At 44.4% G+C, this 16,907-nt stretch overlaps 1 protein-coding gene across 3 annotated transcripts in view; it reads left to right on the top strand.

The window, feature by feature from the left end:
- Window positions 1-229: 229 nt before the first annotated feature.
- KIF5A (kinesin family member 5A) overlaps window positions 230-16,907 on the top strand; it is a 28,376-nt gene continuing 11,698 nt past the window's right edge. For all 3 annotated transcript variants that reach the window (XM_019742229.2, XM_019742230.2, XM_019742231.2), the window contains exons 1-15: window positions 230-629; window positions 10,977-11,064; window positions 11,158-11,231; window positions 11,653-11,757; window positions 11,999-12,047; window positions 12,478-12,533; window positions 12,777-12,864; window positions 13,140-13,264; window positions 13,764-13,868; window positions 14,047-14,195; window positions 14,306-14,454; window positions 14,764-14,939; window positions 15,720-15,788; window positions 16,162-16,368; window positions 16,689-16,835. In XM_019742229.2, the coding sequence (XP_019597788.1) occupies window positions 501-629; window positions 10,977-11,064; window positions 11,158-11,231; window positions 11,653-11,757; window positions 11,999-12,047; window positions 12,478-12,533; window positions 12,777-12,864; window positions 13,140-13,264; window positions 13,764-13,868; window positions 14,047-14,195; window positions 14,306-14,454; window positions 14,764-14,939; window positions 15,720-15,788; window positions 16,162-16,368; window positions 16,689-16,835 (1,716 nt within the window). In that variant the 5' untranslated portion in view covers window positions 230-500. The remainder of the gene's footprint in view (window positions 630-10,976; window positions 11,065-11,157; window positions 11,232-11,652; window positions 11,758-11,998; window positions 12,048-12,477; window positions 12,534-12,776; window positions 12,865-13,139; window positions 13,265-13,763; window positions 13,869-14,046; window positions 14,196-14,305; window positions 14,455-14,763; window positions 14,940-15,719; window positions 15,789-16,161; window positions 16,369-16,688; window positions 16,836-16,907) is intronic.

Here is a 16,907-nt window from a genome sequence, read left to right as displayed (position 1 = left end):
AGGCCCACTGCAGACCCCTTATTCCTTCCGAAGGAGTGGAGTCTGAAGGAGGGACAGTCAGGTCAGGGACGCAGTCAGTGACTTGGGTGGGGAAGGGGTGAGGGCAAGCTCATCTTCGAGAGTCAGGGGTGGGGAGAGGAGGCAAGAAGAGAGGAAAGGTGCCACCACTCGAAGGTGGACACCCAGCACCAGGCGCCTCGCGAGGGAAGCCCCGCCCTCTCCTCGGTCGCCGCCCCGCCCAGGCCCGCAGCGCGGCGCTGCAGCGCAAGGGGCGGAGAGGCAGAGCTCCGCGAGAGGACCAGACGCCTAAAGTCGCCAGCATCCCGCTGCAGCAGGAGAGAGGAAGTGCTCCCTAGCCTTCATCCCGGCGCTCCCAGAGCTTTCTCGGCCCCAGAGACCCAGCACCTGTCCTCCGACTCGGCCTCTGCTGAGCTCCCGCCCCCGGAGCACTAACCATCCCTTCCGCCCAAGAAGCGCCCAGCCCCAAGCCGGCGACCACCATGGCAGAGACCAACAACGAATGTAGCATCAAGGTGCTCTGCCGATTTCGGCCCCTGAACCAGGCCGAGATTCTGCGGGGGGACAAGTTCATTCCCATTTTCCAAGGGGACGACAGCGTCGTTATTGGGGTGAGTGCCGCCCCAGGAGGGAATTTCGGGGAGGGGGCGGGAGGTTGAATCCCACCCCTCGCTGGGCCTTAACCCCTGTTTGTCACTCTGCGCCTCCTCCTCGCCGCTCATCCTCCATCCTTTTCGCCGCAGCCCCTCCTCTCCCCAGCATCAGGATGGCTGGGTGTGGCCTGGCCAGGCCCGAAGCCCAGGTTCCGCAGAGTGGGAGGGGGCTACTTCCCCGCGATCAGGTCACCCAACTCCCCTTTGCTGCCCTCTGCAGCGTCCCCACCCCTTAGAGTCAGTCCCGTGTTTTTCTGATATTTTCCCTCTCCCCTAGAGGAAGCGCATCTTCCCTTTGTTATTGGCTCAGATCTCTACCCCAACCTCCCAGGAAGGTGGGGGGGGGGGAACTAGTGGATGGACTAGATCGAAGGTGGGCATTCCAGGGTCTCTGCGGAGGTATAAGAGAATGGGCTCTGGGACCAAGCCCTCCATCTTCTCTTGAAGTAGTTAAAGCCTGGACTGGGGTGGGGAGAGCACAGATCTGATGAAAGGTTTTCTGAGAATGAAATACATTGATGACACACCCAGGTTTTTTTGGTGGGGAGCCACTGGGGTCCTAAGGAAATGTCTGCCTTTCTCTCCCAGGTACAGTAGGAAGAGGATTTCAGACCCACCCAACTCCCCCTAACAAATAAAAATAACCAGACCCCGGGATCTTAACAAGTACTTGCTTATTCATCCTTTCTCTTGATGATCCAATAAAAATTAGCAAGCCACCTCTACCTCATCATGACAGCCCCATGGAGGAGATCTTATGAAGAAGGAAAACTAATGTTTACTGTGTGCTTGTTACTCTACATTTATTATTTAACCCTCAAAACAACAGTCTGAAGTAAGCATTAATATTTCCATTTTACAGATGAGGAAATTGAGGTCCAAAGAAGTTGAATGACTTTATCAAGGTCACACTGTTAATTCATGGATCTGAACCTAAATCTGTGACTCCAAAACTCATGTCTTTTCCTATGTCACATTGCCTGGACCTTTATCTGTGATGGCCCAAAGGGAATTTCTCACCTATCCCTCCTTTGCTAGGTTGGTAGGGATTGTCAGACTATGGGGTGAAAGGATTGGGGTTGAGTCCAGTAGGGCTTGAGGGGTGCTAGGCCAGGAAACGGTTGCCAGTTTGAGAAGGGAGGGGCACATATGAGGGCAGCCCTCAAGGTCAGGGGCACTTCTTATGTATCTTTGATCTACAGTGCTTGGCCCAAGATATGCTTGTTAAAGGAATGAAGGAAAGATGGGGAGGGAGCCTGTGCATTCTGAATCATTGAGAATGGGACTTTAAACACGCCTTAGTAAGAGACCTGCTTACATGTCCTGTCCTCAAGGGCCCCAGTCTGCCACCACGCTGAACTCTCTCACCCCACACTGTGAACTCAAATGGGTACTTTTGCCATGTGTGTGCTTATGAATGTGTGTGTTTGCCACCTAAGGAGGGCCCCTATCTCTCTCTGCCTCAGGGACCTTAGGCCTTAACTGGTCAGTGGATCAACCCTAGGGGACTCCTCTCTGAGTAGTCTGGATAGCAGGCATTAACTAGGAGAATAGTTGGAGCTTGAGGTCCCTCTGAGATATAAAGGCTGAGAAACAGGAGGGAGGTGGGTGAGTAAATCCACAAAAGGCTTCTACTTTTAAGCCCAACTTCCTTGTTATAAGTTTTTCAGGTAAGTCTAAACCAACTCTAGACTCTCTGGGCCGTTCATCCTGGCCTGGCGAGCATGGGACATGGGATGATGTTGGGAGGAGTTGTAGTGTTGATCTGTCCAATTTGCCCAGCTAAACAGGAGAGACACTGTGGAAGGTGGGGTAGGAGGAGAGATGAGGGGAGGCCCAAGGCCCCCTGCCAGTTCAGATTCTGTCTTAGCTCCACAGCTGGTTCTTCCCTGTCTGTTTTGCCTGCTATTTGTAGGGCTCTACCTTTGTCTCCCTCTCTATCTCCCCTTGCCCTAGCCCTTCCTGTCAATCTCTTACTCCAAGATAAAGGCTTATGGCGGGGGGGGGGGGGGGGGGGGGGGGGGGATTTTGTCTCAGGCAGCATCCTTAGAGCTTATCTTCCCAGCCTTACTATTCATTCCTCATTCAGGAGGATGAGGGCTATAGGAGAAGTGATTTTTGAGGAGACCCTTGAGGTTCCCAACAAGGGAAGGAAATTTCCTACCCGCTCTTCTCTTTCATGCTCTAGCTCCCTTTGGGGCCCAGTGTGTGGGAAACTGTCTGAGGAATTAATGGAGGAAGCTGTTTCAGGATGTCTGAGAAGGTGAGGGAAGAGGGAAGGTGGGAGAGGGTGATCTCTCCACATCTAGCCCCTGCTCCTTTCTCTAATGGCTCTCTTCTCTGCTTCTGCAGCACTGCGGCTAGCTCTGGGCTTCAGAGTTCCTAATGTTTGTGGGTTTTTTCTGCTTGGCAAAGGGTTGGAGAATAAGCTAGAGAGACAGCTCTGTGAGCCTTATCCCTCGCCCACTCCCCTGACTTCTCCCAGGAATCTGGGGGATGGGGCTTAACCAAAGTTAATGGCCTGAGTCATAATAGAAGAGTGTCTAGGTCAGTCTGTGTGTGCTCTGTACCTTGTTTTGCTCTTTGTGTCACTCAGAATCCACTGTGACTTATTCACTGGACCCATTTAAATGTCTCTCGTTCTTAATCTTGGTGGTCAGAGTGTCCCGCTGCCTGCTGTCCGGGCTGCTACATCTATACCCAATGTGGGAAAGGTGACAGTAGGGAAACACACACACACACACACACACACAAACACACACACACACACACACACAAACACACACACACACACTTTTTTCTCTTTCTCTTTCCCTCCTTCCCTCCCTCCTGCCTTCATTCAAGTACTGCCTGTTCTCCCTCCCTGAGGTCTCCCAATGGTTAAGTGTGTTCTTTAGGAGGCAAAAACCCAGGCCCATCAGGTACTTCATTTGGAAAAGCTATGTTGGGACCTTCGGGATTATTGGAGAAGAGTCAGTATTGTTTGGGTAGCCCAGGATTCTTTTGATAGCTGAAGAGGGAGAGCAGGTCTCCCCTTAGTTTTGGGGGAGTCTCAGAAAGGAAAATGGAGAGGGCAGGTTTGTTCTCTGTGGCCAGTGTCTCTCCAGCATTACCATGGCAACAATCCCCAGGGGTGTCACCATAGAAATCAGGCCTCCTGCTTGGAACTTCAGCCTCTACCGAGCACTTAACTAAGGGGTTGAAAGGTCAGTCATCTTTGGACCCTGATTGTAGGCCCTCCCATTAGCTTTAGTCAGCAGACTAATGGAAAACTACAGGAAGGTGCTGGAGACACAAATGGACAGAAAGACAACAAGGAGTGAGGTTAACCAACGGCAGCGAGCCCTGGGCTGCGAGACTGAGAGGCTCTCTGGAGAAGGCTGTGAGGAGTTCTTAGACTGCTGTGGGTGGGAGAGAGAGAGGGGCTCAGGGGAGTTCCTCCAAGATAGAGGGTCTCCCTGAGCTTTTCTAATTTATCAAGTCTTCCAGGCTCTGATGTTGCACCAACTCGTGGGGTCTTGCACTGCCTGGAGGTAGAGACGGGGAGGGAGGCTCCTCGGAGAGGATGGGTGGGAGAATTGTATATTTCTAAAACTGCGGTCAAGGTTGGAAAAAGGGAGTGATGAAGGGCTTTAATTGTGTCTGGAAACATTTGGAGAATGTCCAAATTGGGGGGAGGGGCGTATGGAGGAGGGGAAGGAAAAGCCATGATAAGGATCTGACGCAGTGTTGGCACTTCAGTTCTTGGATCACTTTGGCAGTGTGGGTCTGGAATCAGATTGCTAGGGTTTGAAACCGTGCTCAAGCATATCTCAGCTGTGTGACTGGGCAAGCTATCTCACCTTTCTGAACCTCAGTTTCTGTATCTATAGAATGGAATAATAATAGTACTTACCTCCTAGGATTGCTGTGAGCATTAAATGAGATAATGCGTATACCTATCACATGACAGGTACATAATAAACTCCCAATAAGAGTTAGATGTTATTTTATATATATTGTCTCCCCACAAGCTAGCCTTTGACACAATTGGAAAGTGGTTAACATTTGCCCTTCTTACTGGTTGTTTCATCCAAACATCCAGGTCTGTAGTGTCTTCTAGGTCTCTTCTTCCATCAGTATCTGTGTTTATTCAACAAATATCTATGAAGAATATCCTGGGCCAAGGACTTAATGGGATTTAGAGGGAATCCCTCCCTTCAAAAAACTCTTGGTCGACATGGTGATCCAGACTTCGGAGTGGTCTGGGCAGAGGCCTGGGAGGGGGCATCAGAAATGGCTTTGGGGGTGCATACACTCTGCCAGATTCTGACAAGAAACCCCCACAACATACTACAGTGTGACTCAAAGCAATTGGGTGTCAGTTGCTTTAAGAGATGTAAGTAATGGTGCTGTTTCCCATGTGTGTAGTCTAGAGGCAGAAAAAGTACAAAATCACTGGTCTAGTTATTTTCATAAAAAGGTCTGATGAAATGAATTCATACTGAATATAATTAATCGAAAATTAAAATATCAGAAATAAAAATCTTTTTTTTTTTTTTTTTTTTTTTTTTTTTTAGAAATAAAAATCTTAAAATAAAGAAATTAAGAGCTAGACTTGAAATTTAAGGGCTCACCTAAGAGTAGGGAAGAGGTAATTGGGCTTCCCAGAACCCTGAAATTATAATCTGTGTCGATGGCTTTCCCTGCTCATGAGATTACATAGTGCACCCATTTCTAGCTCTTGGATATCTTTTATGCTCACAGTACTGAGAACGCCACCTTTCCTCTGTTTCTAATCTCTTTCTTCTTTCTAGCCTAGACTGAGGAAAAGGGGTTCCTCAGGCAATGAATGCCTTCAGCACTTGGAGAGCGCCCTCCATTTTAATGCATCCACAGCACCCTTTGAAATCTTTAACTGGGAGTGTTTTAGAGAGACGCGTGCGTGAGCGCAGAGAGAGAAAGAGAGAGAGAGAGAGAGGTTGTGCGTGCGCAGGCCTGTGTTCGCAGAAGGGATGAAGGGAGGGGCAAGGTTAGCTTGAGAGTTATATTTAATCCCTTTTGGCTGCATGCCTGGCTTCAAGAAACTTGGATAGACATCATTAGTGGAGAAGAGGTGAGAGTCATTGGCCTGAGATAGACATGTTTTGTTTGTTTCTGTTTCTTGGCCACTGGATGGAAGAAACATTGAGTTAGATTACAATTCAAAAATCAAGGTTCAATGAAAAAAATAATAAAACAAAAATTTTTTTAAAAGATATTATCACTGAGGAGAGGCATCAATCTGTTTAAACCTGTTTATTGTAATACTATGATTTTCTTCTATGTAATAAGGATTTTTTTTCTTTGTAATGAAGTATAATGACAAACTGTACATATAAAAAGGATGAAAAGTTCACAAAAGTCCTCTGAATAACCCATAAACTCACTCAAACCTTAAATTTTTTAATAATATTAAACATAATCTGATTACCACACTAATATATTTTAATTGTTGACAAAGTTAAAAACAAAGAAAAGCACATAGAAGAAACAAAAAATCAGTCAAAATCCCACCACCCCAAGAAAAACACTCTTAACAATTTGATGTATTTGTTTCCAGTGGGTTTTTTTCTGTATATACGTATACATATATTAATTTTAATAAAAGTATCATAAACTATATGTTGTTTTGTAACCTATTTTTTCACTCACAGAATACCATGACTATTTCACCATCATAAAATATTTTACATAATTTTATTTATTTTTTGAATGTTTAATTTTTGAAAAGACCTTACATGCACATGTGACAAAATTCAAATAGCACTAAAAGGTATACAATGAAAATTAAGTCTCCTTCCTACCCTTCTTGCCTAGCCACGCAGTTCCCTTTTCAGAAAACAACCTTATTACCAGTTTCTTGTGGATCCTTCTAAAAGCATAAGTTTATAAGCAAATACATATACACATGTATATATATATTTTAAAACACAGAGAATAGCATACTATACATATTGTTCGGTACCTTGCTTTTTTTTCCTTTAAAAATGAGTCTTGGAGATCCTTTGATATCAGCATATAAAGATCTACTCATTCTTTTTAACAATTGTATAATATGCCATACTTTATTTAACCAGGTTCCTATTAATGGACATTTAGAGTTGTCATAAGCATTTGATATTGATTACGACAACCTTGTATATGTGTTTGAATGACTTTGTATATATGTTTTTTAATATGTACAGTGTTTCTGTAGGACAAATTTTTAGAAGTGGAAGTCATAAGGTATATGCATTTAAAAATTTAAGAGCTAGTTCCAAATTGCCTTTCACAGATTTGGCTCCAATTTATATATGCCCTCCCTCACTAATGCAGTGCGTTGTCATACCCTTATTTTAGCCACTTTGATGGTATTTCTTAGACGGTATTTCTTTGTCTTAATATGCATTTCTCTTACTAACAATGAGGTTGTGCATCAGCTTATATTTTAAAAGTCATTTTATGATGTTATATTTCATGATAGCACTTATTGAGTTATAATTTATATGCAGTGAGTGCACAAATCTTATGCAAACAGCTCGGTGAATTTTAACATATTTTGACACGCATGTAACTATTACCCAGATTGAGATGTAGAGCATTTCTATCACCCCTAAAAAGCTCCCTTGTGCCCTCTTCCTGTCCTAGGCAACTGCTGTGTTGACTTCTATCACTGTGGATAGGTTTTGCCCATTCTTTTTTTTTTTTTTACTTTTGTTATCATTTATTTGATGCTGAATTTACTCCTGGGCCATAAGTTTTGTTTGTTTCTTCAGTTTCTTCTGGGAGATCTTTTTCATCTGTGCAACATCCTCTTCTGGTTTAGGAACAATTTGCTCTTTTTCAGTAAAGATCTCAGTGTGGCAGGGAGAGCTCAGGTATGGGCTAACCCGCCCAGGAGCTCTGTAAGTTCTGCACCACAGCTTGGGAGCTTTGTTCACCTGGATGTGCTCAAAGGCCAGAGAATCTACATCTAAACCACTAAGTCCAGCATTACTCTCTGCATTTTTAAGCATTTACAGCAAAAATTCAGCACTTTTTGGGCCACCAACCCTATGTCCAGCCCCACTATTTGGCCTGGGCACACCTCCCAACTCCGCCATTGTAATGGCAGAATGGCACACATTGCTTCTGTAAAGTGACATCCTTTAGATACTTGGTGGCTTTTCAGATATGCATACCCTTGATGGCCTGGGCAGTTTCACCAGTATTCTTAAAGGGAACACAAAGATTTGAACCTCTTGATTTGCATGATTTTGTGGGGTTTTCTGGTTCAAGTGAATAGTGAACCATTTTCACAGGTCACCTCTGGCCGTTTACAGGAAGAGCAAGTTTTGTCTATTCTTGAACTTCATATTAATGGAATAATACACTATGTGCTCTTTGTGTTAGAGTTCTTTCACTTGATGCTTTTTTGAGATTTATTAATATTCTATTATGGTGTCATTTTAAACAGCAGCAAAGAATATATGCACATGCTATAAGGTAATCAATTCCTTATGTAAACCAGTATCCTAAATGTTACTCCATTGAGTTGTGTTCAATTTCTTGTTATTATAGGCAGTGTGATACTAAACATTCTTGTGGCTAAATATTTGCTACAAGTATATCTGGGCCAATGGATATGTTCAATTCAAGGCTTTTGAATATGTATTTCTGAATTGTACCCATAAAAGTTGTACTGTCTTACCAGAAAAGTATGAGGGTGCTTATTTCAAGGATATTATACCACTTTCTTAACCATCAGTTACACTGGAGATTACGATTCAGTTGTGTTTTCCAATCTGATAGGTGAAAACTGATGTTACTGTTTTAGTTTCCTTCTTTTTCAAAAATGTTGAACATCTTTATGTTCCTTGAACATTTGTATTTCTTTTTCTGTTGTTAGAACGTAGCTCTTTTTTCTGTTTAGTTTTTGTCTTTTTGTTACTAATTTATGAGAGTTCTTTATGTCATAAGAATATTAATACCTTTGTTTTAAAAACCTAAAATTTTCTTATTTAAAAATTGTGTTTTTATTTTAGAAAAGTTTTAAATCTAAATCCAAAAGAACAAAAAACTCCTAAAATCTCACTGTCTAAGAATAACCTATTAACGTGTTTTTCTATGCAAGGCATACATATATATATATATATATATATATTTTTTTTTTTTTTTTACAGAAATCGAATCATTCTTTACATACTTTTAAAAAATTGCATACTATTTTAAAAACCACCTTTTTGCTTAACAGTATTTCTTGCTTACTTTGTCATGTCATTACATATTTTATAACATCATCTGTAATATTTTATATTTATATTTAAAAGCAATATGTTGCCATTGTAACATATTTAAATATCACAGGAAAAAATGTAGTAAGTGTAAGTTCCTGTCATTCAGCTCTCCAGTGATAACCACCATAAACAGCTCTGTGTGTAGTCTTCCAGATATCTTTTTTTAAGGCTATTCCATCCATACACCTTTTAAAAAATGTAATCACATTATATACATTGTTGTTTTTTGTGTTTGTTTGTTTTTTTTACTTAGCAATTGATCTTGGACATGTCAATATATGTAAATCAATCTGGCTTATTTTAATGGGAGTACAATATTGGAGGTATCATAACCGATGTCTTTTTGGTGGATATTTGAATTGTTTCTAGTTTTTCTTCAATACACACTGTTGCAGTGAATATCTTTAAGTGCTCAAGCCAGTGTTGTAAAAATGAATTCCTAGCCCTGGAATTGTTGGTACAGAGTACAAACAGTATGGATGTATAAATATTTAATTGTCCTCCAGAAAGGCACTATCAGTTTACAGTACACCCTTCATTGTAAAGAGCGCCTTCACAACTTCTTTATCTTGGTGGATTCTGTTTTTTGGGCTTCAGAGGCTTTCACCAGCTAAATATTTCAGGTAGATTTTTATAACAAGCCAGATTTTTCAAGTCTTATCAATATTTTTAAATAATATTTATTAGTTTTCCTTTATGCAAAGAAATAAAAAGAAGCAAACAGAATAATGCACTATTGTCTTGCCCTCTTTGACATTAAAAAATAAAAATTGTAATACTTACACATGGTTTAAAAATGTCAACAATCCAGGATACAAAGTAGAAAATGAAAGCCTCCTCCTTTTCAGTTTCTCTCCCTAAAGTAATTCATACTTTTGTGCAGTTCTTTCTAGAAAAATGTTCTGTATAAATTGATGCAATATTATAATTATACCTGGAGCCATATCTTCAGCTCTAGCCAAGTTTTATGACTTTCCTTAAATAGTTAAAATTTGTCTCCCAAACTCTAGTGTCCATAACCTAATAGAGATTACATTTCAGTTGGATAAAGATGGGCTTTATAGTAAAACAATTTGACAACTAAGTCATAGTCTCTTTATGCTGAATGGCAGGAAAACAGGACTGAGAAATTTGTCACATGATGGAGAATAAGCATAGTCTCATTTAATCTTACCAGAGATCTGCCCTTTAATATGATTAGATATCAAATATATTCTTTGTTTGGCTCCCTGGGTTGTAAACATTTTCTATCTTTAGCATTCTTATCAGCACACATGATTTATAACATATTACCTGAATTAAGCAAAGTACTTATAGGTGTGAATGATTTGCTTTACAGTTTCTCTTTACTTGAAGCTGATCCCTTAAAGGAGACTCATATTTCTGATTTCATATATTCCTTTCTAAAGGGAGTTTGTGTTAATGTTTTCACAACAGCTCAGCAGCTCTGTGTGTGTGTGTGTGTGTGTGTGTGTGTGTGTGTGTACATGCACGTATACATACATTTCATTACACAATAGTGAACATACTATATATAGGTTTCTAACTTTTCATCTTTCACTTAGTACATCTTGAGGTCTTTTCATACCAGGATATATGGGTTATTGAGGAAAATATTTTTAAACTAGGAGTAGATTTTTAATGTTAATGAATCATTCTGCTGTCTGTAGCCTGTGCTCCTGTTGTCTTTTCTCATTTGGTTTCCCTGGGTGGAAGGGTCTGGAGTAGTGGAGCACTAAATCATCACACCCAGACCGAGATCCCCTCACATAGTCTCACTTTGTGACACTCCTCAGTGACACTCGGTACCACATAACACAACTCTTGGTGTCAATACTAAATTTTGTTTGTCTCTCTAGTTTCCCTCATCCCCATAATCGTCCATGCATATGGACGATTGCCTTTTCAAAAGGCAAAGTGCCTTTTCAAAAGGACCGAGTGCCTTTTCAGGCTGATAGAAGAGGCTTCAGCATTTCTTCTTCCTCACATCCTGCCTGCTGATGTCTACCATCTTTTATTTCCACTCCAGGGGAAGCCATATGTCTTTGACCGTGTATTCCCCCCAAATACGACTCAGGAGCAAGTTTATCATGCATGTGCCATGCAGATTGTCAAAGGTAATGGATATATTTTTAGAATGTATTTTTTTAGGCTCCTATTCCCTACCCTACTTCACTCCATCAGTGTTCTTTCTCTACCATCTCTTCCAGATGTCCTTGCTGGCTACAATGGCACCATATTTGCTTATGGACAGACATCCTCAGGGAAAACACATACTATGGAGGTGAGAGTTCTGACTTACGTGGAGAGTGAGGAGCTGGGAGTGTTAATGGGAAGCCAAGGAATCTCAGTGAGGGAAGAGCTAGGAATCAAGCGTTGCCTGGTCCGGGCGTAGCTGGGTCCAGACGATGAACCAAGGGGCAATGTTCTGGTAGAAGTTTAATGGAATCCCTTCAGCCTGCTGCAGTTTAACGTCCTTTCCACTACTCCAGTTTTCTTTTTTGATCTAGAAAAGCAGTATCAATGAAAGTCCAAAGGGCTGTTCAGTGTTCTCCTCTTTCTACTAAAAGGTAGACATGGCAGTGACCATCTCCTAACTTAGGATGGTTCCTACCAACTATTATCTTTGTGTTCACCTGCACACCTCTGGGTTGTCTCATTCTTCCTGAGTCCCAGCCTCATTCTGGAATACTCTTACTCCCCAGGGAAAGCTGCATGACCCCCAGCTGATGGGAATCATTCCTCGAATTGCCCGAGACATCTTCAACCACATCTACTCCATGGATGAGAACCTTGAGTTCCACATCAAGGTGATCAGGGCATGACTGCTGGGCATTCTCAGATGGGGACTGGGAGGAGACGATCTAGTATGAACCCACTGAGGTCCTGGGTGCCCCAACTTACTCTCCTCCTCTTGGTTACTTCAGTTCTTCTTCTCCCCCAAGTTAGTCTCTTTTCCTCCCACTACCATTATTGGAGAAGGTCACATTAGCTTGAGATTCCTTAAGATACGTCCTCTTCTCTTCATACTCCTCCTTTCTCCCTAACCAGGTTTCTTACTTTGAGATTTACCTGGACAAAATTCGTGACCTTCTGGATGGTGAGTGGTGCTTAACCCCAGTGGGTGCGTGAGGGTGTGAGGAGGGCAAGGAAACGAAAAATCACACTGCTCTTGGGGTTAGGTACTGTTTGGCAAGAGATGCAGAGGGCATACAAGGGCACACACACCCATACTCGTGGCCCTTGCCTCCACTTACCGAGATTTCTCAACACTAAAAGGGTCAGAGGATGAACTTAGACACCCAGGCCTGCATGTAAACAACCTGAGACGAGCTGGACCCCTGGGGCTAGAATCCTGTAAGAGGACAAACTGAGTCTTTAGCATGTTCAGGGAGTTTAGGCTTCACAGGGGGAGTCTCCCTCCCTTTTGCACGTAGAAGAAACCACCATCTATACAGAATACAGGGTATGGGGAGTAGGGGTGGGGGTGGAAGTGGTGGCCTTGCTCACCCTCTGTTGTCTTGATTCAGTGACCAAGACAAATCTGTCTGTGCACGAGGACAAGAATCGGGTGCCATTTGTCAAGGTGAGAGTGGGGATGGGGGCACCCAGATGGGGCTAGTGTATTGCAAATGTGGGTGTGGGAGGATGATAGACCAGTGACCCAGAAGTTAGAGGGTGGATGTCCTGGAGGGGTGAGGTGTGCCAGGGGCCTGGGGAGAGTCTGGGGTCTTGAAAGGCACTGTCTGAAAAGGTCATCTCATCAGTGTGCAGGTAATTTAATTTTCAGATCAAAGTTGATGGGTCGCTGTCCATTTACCCTCTGCAGGGTTGTACTGAACGCTTTGTGTCCAGCCCAGAGGAGATTTTAGATGTGATTGACGAGGGGAAATCAAATCGTCATGTGGCTGTGACCAGTGAGTGGGGATATAAGGGGCTCTTAAGTCTGGGGTCCACTTCTCCTTTGTGTTCTCTGGGGTTGAGAGACTGGAAAGAGAGGAAGAGAAGACTGTCCTCCAGAGGAGGAGGGACTCTGTGTGTCTGACCCCGTGGCCTGGGAGATATAGTGGCAGAGCTAGTCCTGGCAGCACCTTCTCTTTTGGTGGGTGGCAGCGGTGGTCAGGGGAAGCCGGGCTTAGGGCTTCAGTCCTTGGGGGTTGGTACCAGGACCGTTTCTCTCTTCCTCCCTCAGACATGAATGAACACAGCTCTCGCAGTCACAGCATCTTCCTCATCAACATCAAGCAGGAGAACATGGAGACTGAGCAGAAGCTCAGTGGGAAGCTGTATCTGGTGGACCTGGCTGGGAGCGAGAAGGTTGGGGGTCTTGTGGTGGTGGGGTGGGGAGGGAAGGAAGCCTTGGGGAGGAGGTGTCTTTTTTTAAATCAAAATAACTTTTTATTGAGACATAATTCATATTCCATAAAGTTCACCATTTAAAAGTGTACAATTCAGTGGTTTTAAGGATGTTTTCAAAGTTGTGAAACCATCGCTACCAATTTTCATCACCTATTAACAGTCACTCCCTATTGTCCCCTCCCTCATTCCCTGGCAGCCACTCATCTACTTTCTGTCCATGGAATTGCCTTTTCTTGGCATTTTATATAAATGGGATCATATAATATGTGTAATATGTGGGCCAGAGGGGGTGGCCTTTGGCAAGGGAGTTTAGGGGAACAGAGGAAGGGCCTTCTTTATCCTCTTTCCCTGTCCCCTCCCCTCCTTGGCCTGAGCCCCACTACTTGAAGAGGAGGTGGTGAGAGCCCTCTCCCTTTGCAGTGGCTCATGACACACTTGTCCGTTAATACTCTGGTAGGTCAGCAAGACTGGAGCAGAGGGAGCTGTGCTGGATGAGGCAAAGAATATCAACAAATCACTGTCAGCCCTGGGGAATGTGATCTCCGCACTGGCTGAGGGCACTGTAAGTGTTCCTTCGGTCCCCTCAGCCCTCAAGTTCTACCCCATCGCCCACCTTCTCCTAATGCTGCAATTTCACCATGCCCCTATTCATGGATTGCCAATCCCTAGTCAGCACCACTGTCCTTTCTGATTCCCCTGTTAAATTTATTTTTCTGATTCATGTCTCCCTCCTCCTCCAGAAAAGCTACGTTCCGTATCGTGACAGCAAAATGACACGGATTCTCCAGGACTCTCTGGGAGGAAACTGCCGGACAACTATGTTCATCTGCTGCTCACCGTCCAGCTACAATGATGCGGAGACCAAGTCCACCCTGATGTTTGGGCAGCGGTCAGTGGCAGGGTCCCCAACTCCCTGCCCAGCCGCTGCTGCTCTCTCCCCTCAGCATCACATGAGCCTTAATGGACATCTCGTCTCTTTGTTCCCTTCTCCTCCCTCAGGGCAAAGACCATTAAGAACACAGCCTCAGTGAATCTGGAGTTGACTGCTGAGCAGTGGAAGAAGAAATATGAGAAGGAGAAGGAGAAGACAAAGGCTCAGAAGGAGACAATTGCAAAGCTGGAGGCTGAGTTGAGCCGCTGGCGCAATGGTTAGAGAGGGGACCTGTGAATGGGAAAGGCAGTGGGAGGGATAGTGGGGAGCCAGAGAGGAGCCAGAGTGGTGCTAAAGGGCAGGCTGGTCTTCAAGGAGGGCTGGATTTTTGGAGGGATATAGTAGTGCGGTCATGAGGGAAAGGGATAGGGCCTGACTACCATATCCCCCTTCTGCCCCCATAAAGGTCCACTTGGCAAGAGAGATGGAGGCCTGGAAGTCTTGGCTCTGAGGAGTGAGGGAGGAAGGACTGATGGATGCAGCTTTCCCTTCTCCCTTCCCTCACCTTGTTCTACCCCTTTGCCAGGAGAGAATGTGCCTGAGACGGAACGCCTGGCCGAGGAGGATGCAGCTCTGGGGGCCGAGCTCTGCGAGGAGACACCTGTGAATGACAACTCCTCCATCGTGGTGCGCATCGCACCCGAGGAGCGGCAGAAATACGAGGAGGAGATCCGGCGCCTCTACAAGCAGCTTGATGACAAGGTGAGGACAGTCAGGCAGGGCACAGAGGTGAGCCCAGTGGGATGAGAAGTCAGGGATTTAGAAATCAGCTTATATGGCCCTTTTCTGATTTAAAAGGGATACATGCTCATTACTGAAAATGTGGAAGATAAAGGTACGTAGAAGGATATTAAAATCATCCATCATCCCACCATTCAGAAATAACACTTAACATTTTGCTTTTCTCTGTGCATATACCATGCAATTGCAATACACTGTATATGTAACTTTACATCCAATTTTTTCATTTAGTATTATATAATGGACAATTTCCTACTTTGTTAACAATTCTTCATAAAAGTATTTTAAAATGGCTGCCTAACAGTCCATTTATCAGAGTATATTTAACCGTTCACTTATTAAAAGGCTTCTAGGTTTTTTTGGTTCTGTTTGTTTTTGCTATTACAGACAACTCTGAAATGACTGACTTGCCTCTTGTGCATAAGATTTTGCTTTTGAGTGATTTGGTTAGAATGGAGTGCTAGAGTAGGATTTCTAGGTTAAAGGATATAAACATTTTAAGGCTTTTGCCGAATGTCGTCAAGGTTATACCAACTTCCAGGAAGAAAGGACTTTAAAAGTGAGGACAGACTTGAGGAAAGAAGCTGAGGAAAAGACTTTTATTTTAAAATATGGGTTTTTTTAACACAAAGCCTAAACTATCTGGATTTTATCAGGATCCTACCTCTCCCTCAACCCCGTACGTCTAAACCGGAAGGACTAGCTTCCCTTCCCTCCATCTTTCCCTCTTGCCTCCAACAGGATGATGAGATCAACCAGCAGAGCCAGCTCGTAGAGAAGCTCAAGCAGCAAATGCTGGACCAGGAAGAGGTAATGGAGAGAAGAGCAAGACATGAGAGGAGAGGGGTGTGTGTTCATCCCTGGAAGGCATAAAAAAAGACCTTTTTACAGTCAGATGGAAGAAGGGGTATTCTGCTAGGGTTAGTCACCCCCAAAACTATGGAAGTCTGGGACTTAACTGGGGCTTTGCTTAAAGCACAGCTTTGGGCATCTAGGTGCGTCTTCATTCTATTGCCCTATTTCTAAGAAGCATTAAAGCCCACTTCCTCTTGATTCTTGTTTTGGCCCTTGCCTCGCATCTAAAGCTATGCTTGGGTTGGAGGCTCAGCTTCCCCAGAGCAAGGGGCCACAGAAGTGGTCAGTGGCAGCAGACTCCCTCACATGTCTTGCCTCTCCCTTGAAGCTGCTGGTGTCCACTCGAGGAGACAATGAGAAGGTCCAGCGGGAGCTGGGCCACCTGCAGTCAGAGAATGATGCTGCTAAGGATGAGGTGAAGGAAGTGCTACAGGCCCTGGAGGAGCTGGCTGTGAACTACGACCAAAAGTCCCAGGAGGTGGAGGAAAAGAGCCAGCAGAACCAGCTTCTAGTGGATGAGCTATCTCAGAAGGTGGTGAGTGGCCAACTGGGGTTCAAGAGCTCCCTGGCCTCAGAACATTCTCCATGTCCAAAGGGACCTCTGCTTCCTTCCAGGGCTGCATCATGTTTGCACCTTTGCACTGCTGTTCAGTGTGTTGTGAGACCCTCCATGACCCGCTCACTGCACTTTGCCCTCCCAACTCCTCTCTATTCCAGACCCTTTTCCAGGGCCTGTGTTCTCTTTGTAGCAGCTATAGCAGCCATCAGGGTCGTGCATGAAGGGAGAGGCCTGTGCTGGGGATGGGAAGGTGAGCAGGAAGATGGCAATGGAATGACCTGAAGGGCTGTCCCTAGGCCACCATGCTGTCCCTGGAGTCTGAGTTGCAGCGGCTACAGGAGGTCAGTGGACACCAGCGAAAACGAATTGCTGAGGTGCTGAATGGGCTGATGAAGGACCTGAGTGAGTTCAGTGTCATCGTGGGCAACGGGGAGATTAAGCTGGTGAGTAGAGAAAGAGGCAGCCATCATGTTCAGGTCATTCCTGTTCTGGGCACTGGTGGGAGATGCAAGGTG

This window comes from Rhinolophus sinicus, linkage group LG02 (genome assembly GCF_036562045.2).
Source record: "Rhinolophus sinicus isolate RSC01 linkage group LG02, ASM3656204v1, whole genome shotgun sequence".
Lineage (NCBI taxonomy): Eukaryota > Metazoa > Chordata > Mammalia > Chiroptera > Rhinolophidae > Rhinolophus > Rhinolophus sinicus.
Note: the sequence above shows the minus strand (reverse complement) of the source record. Positions and strands in the feature narration are given on the sequence as shown.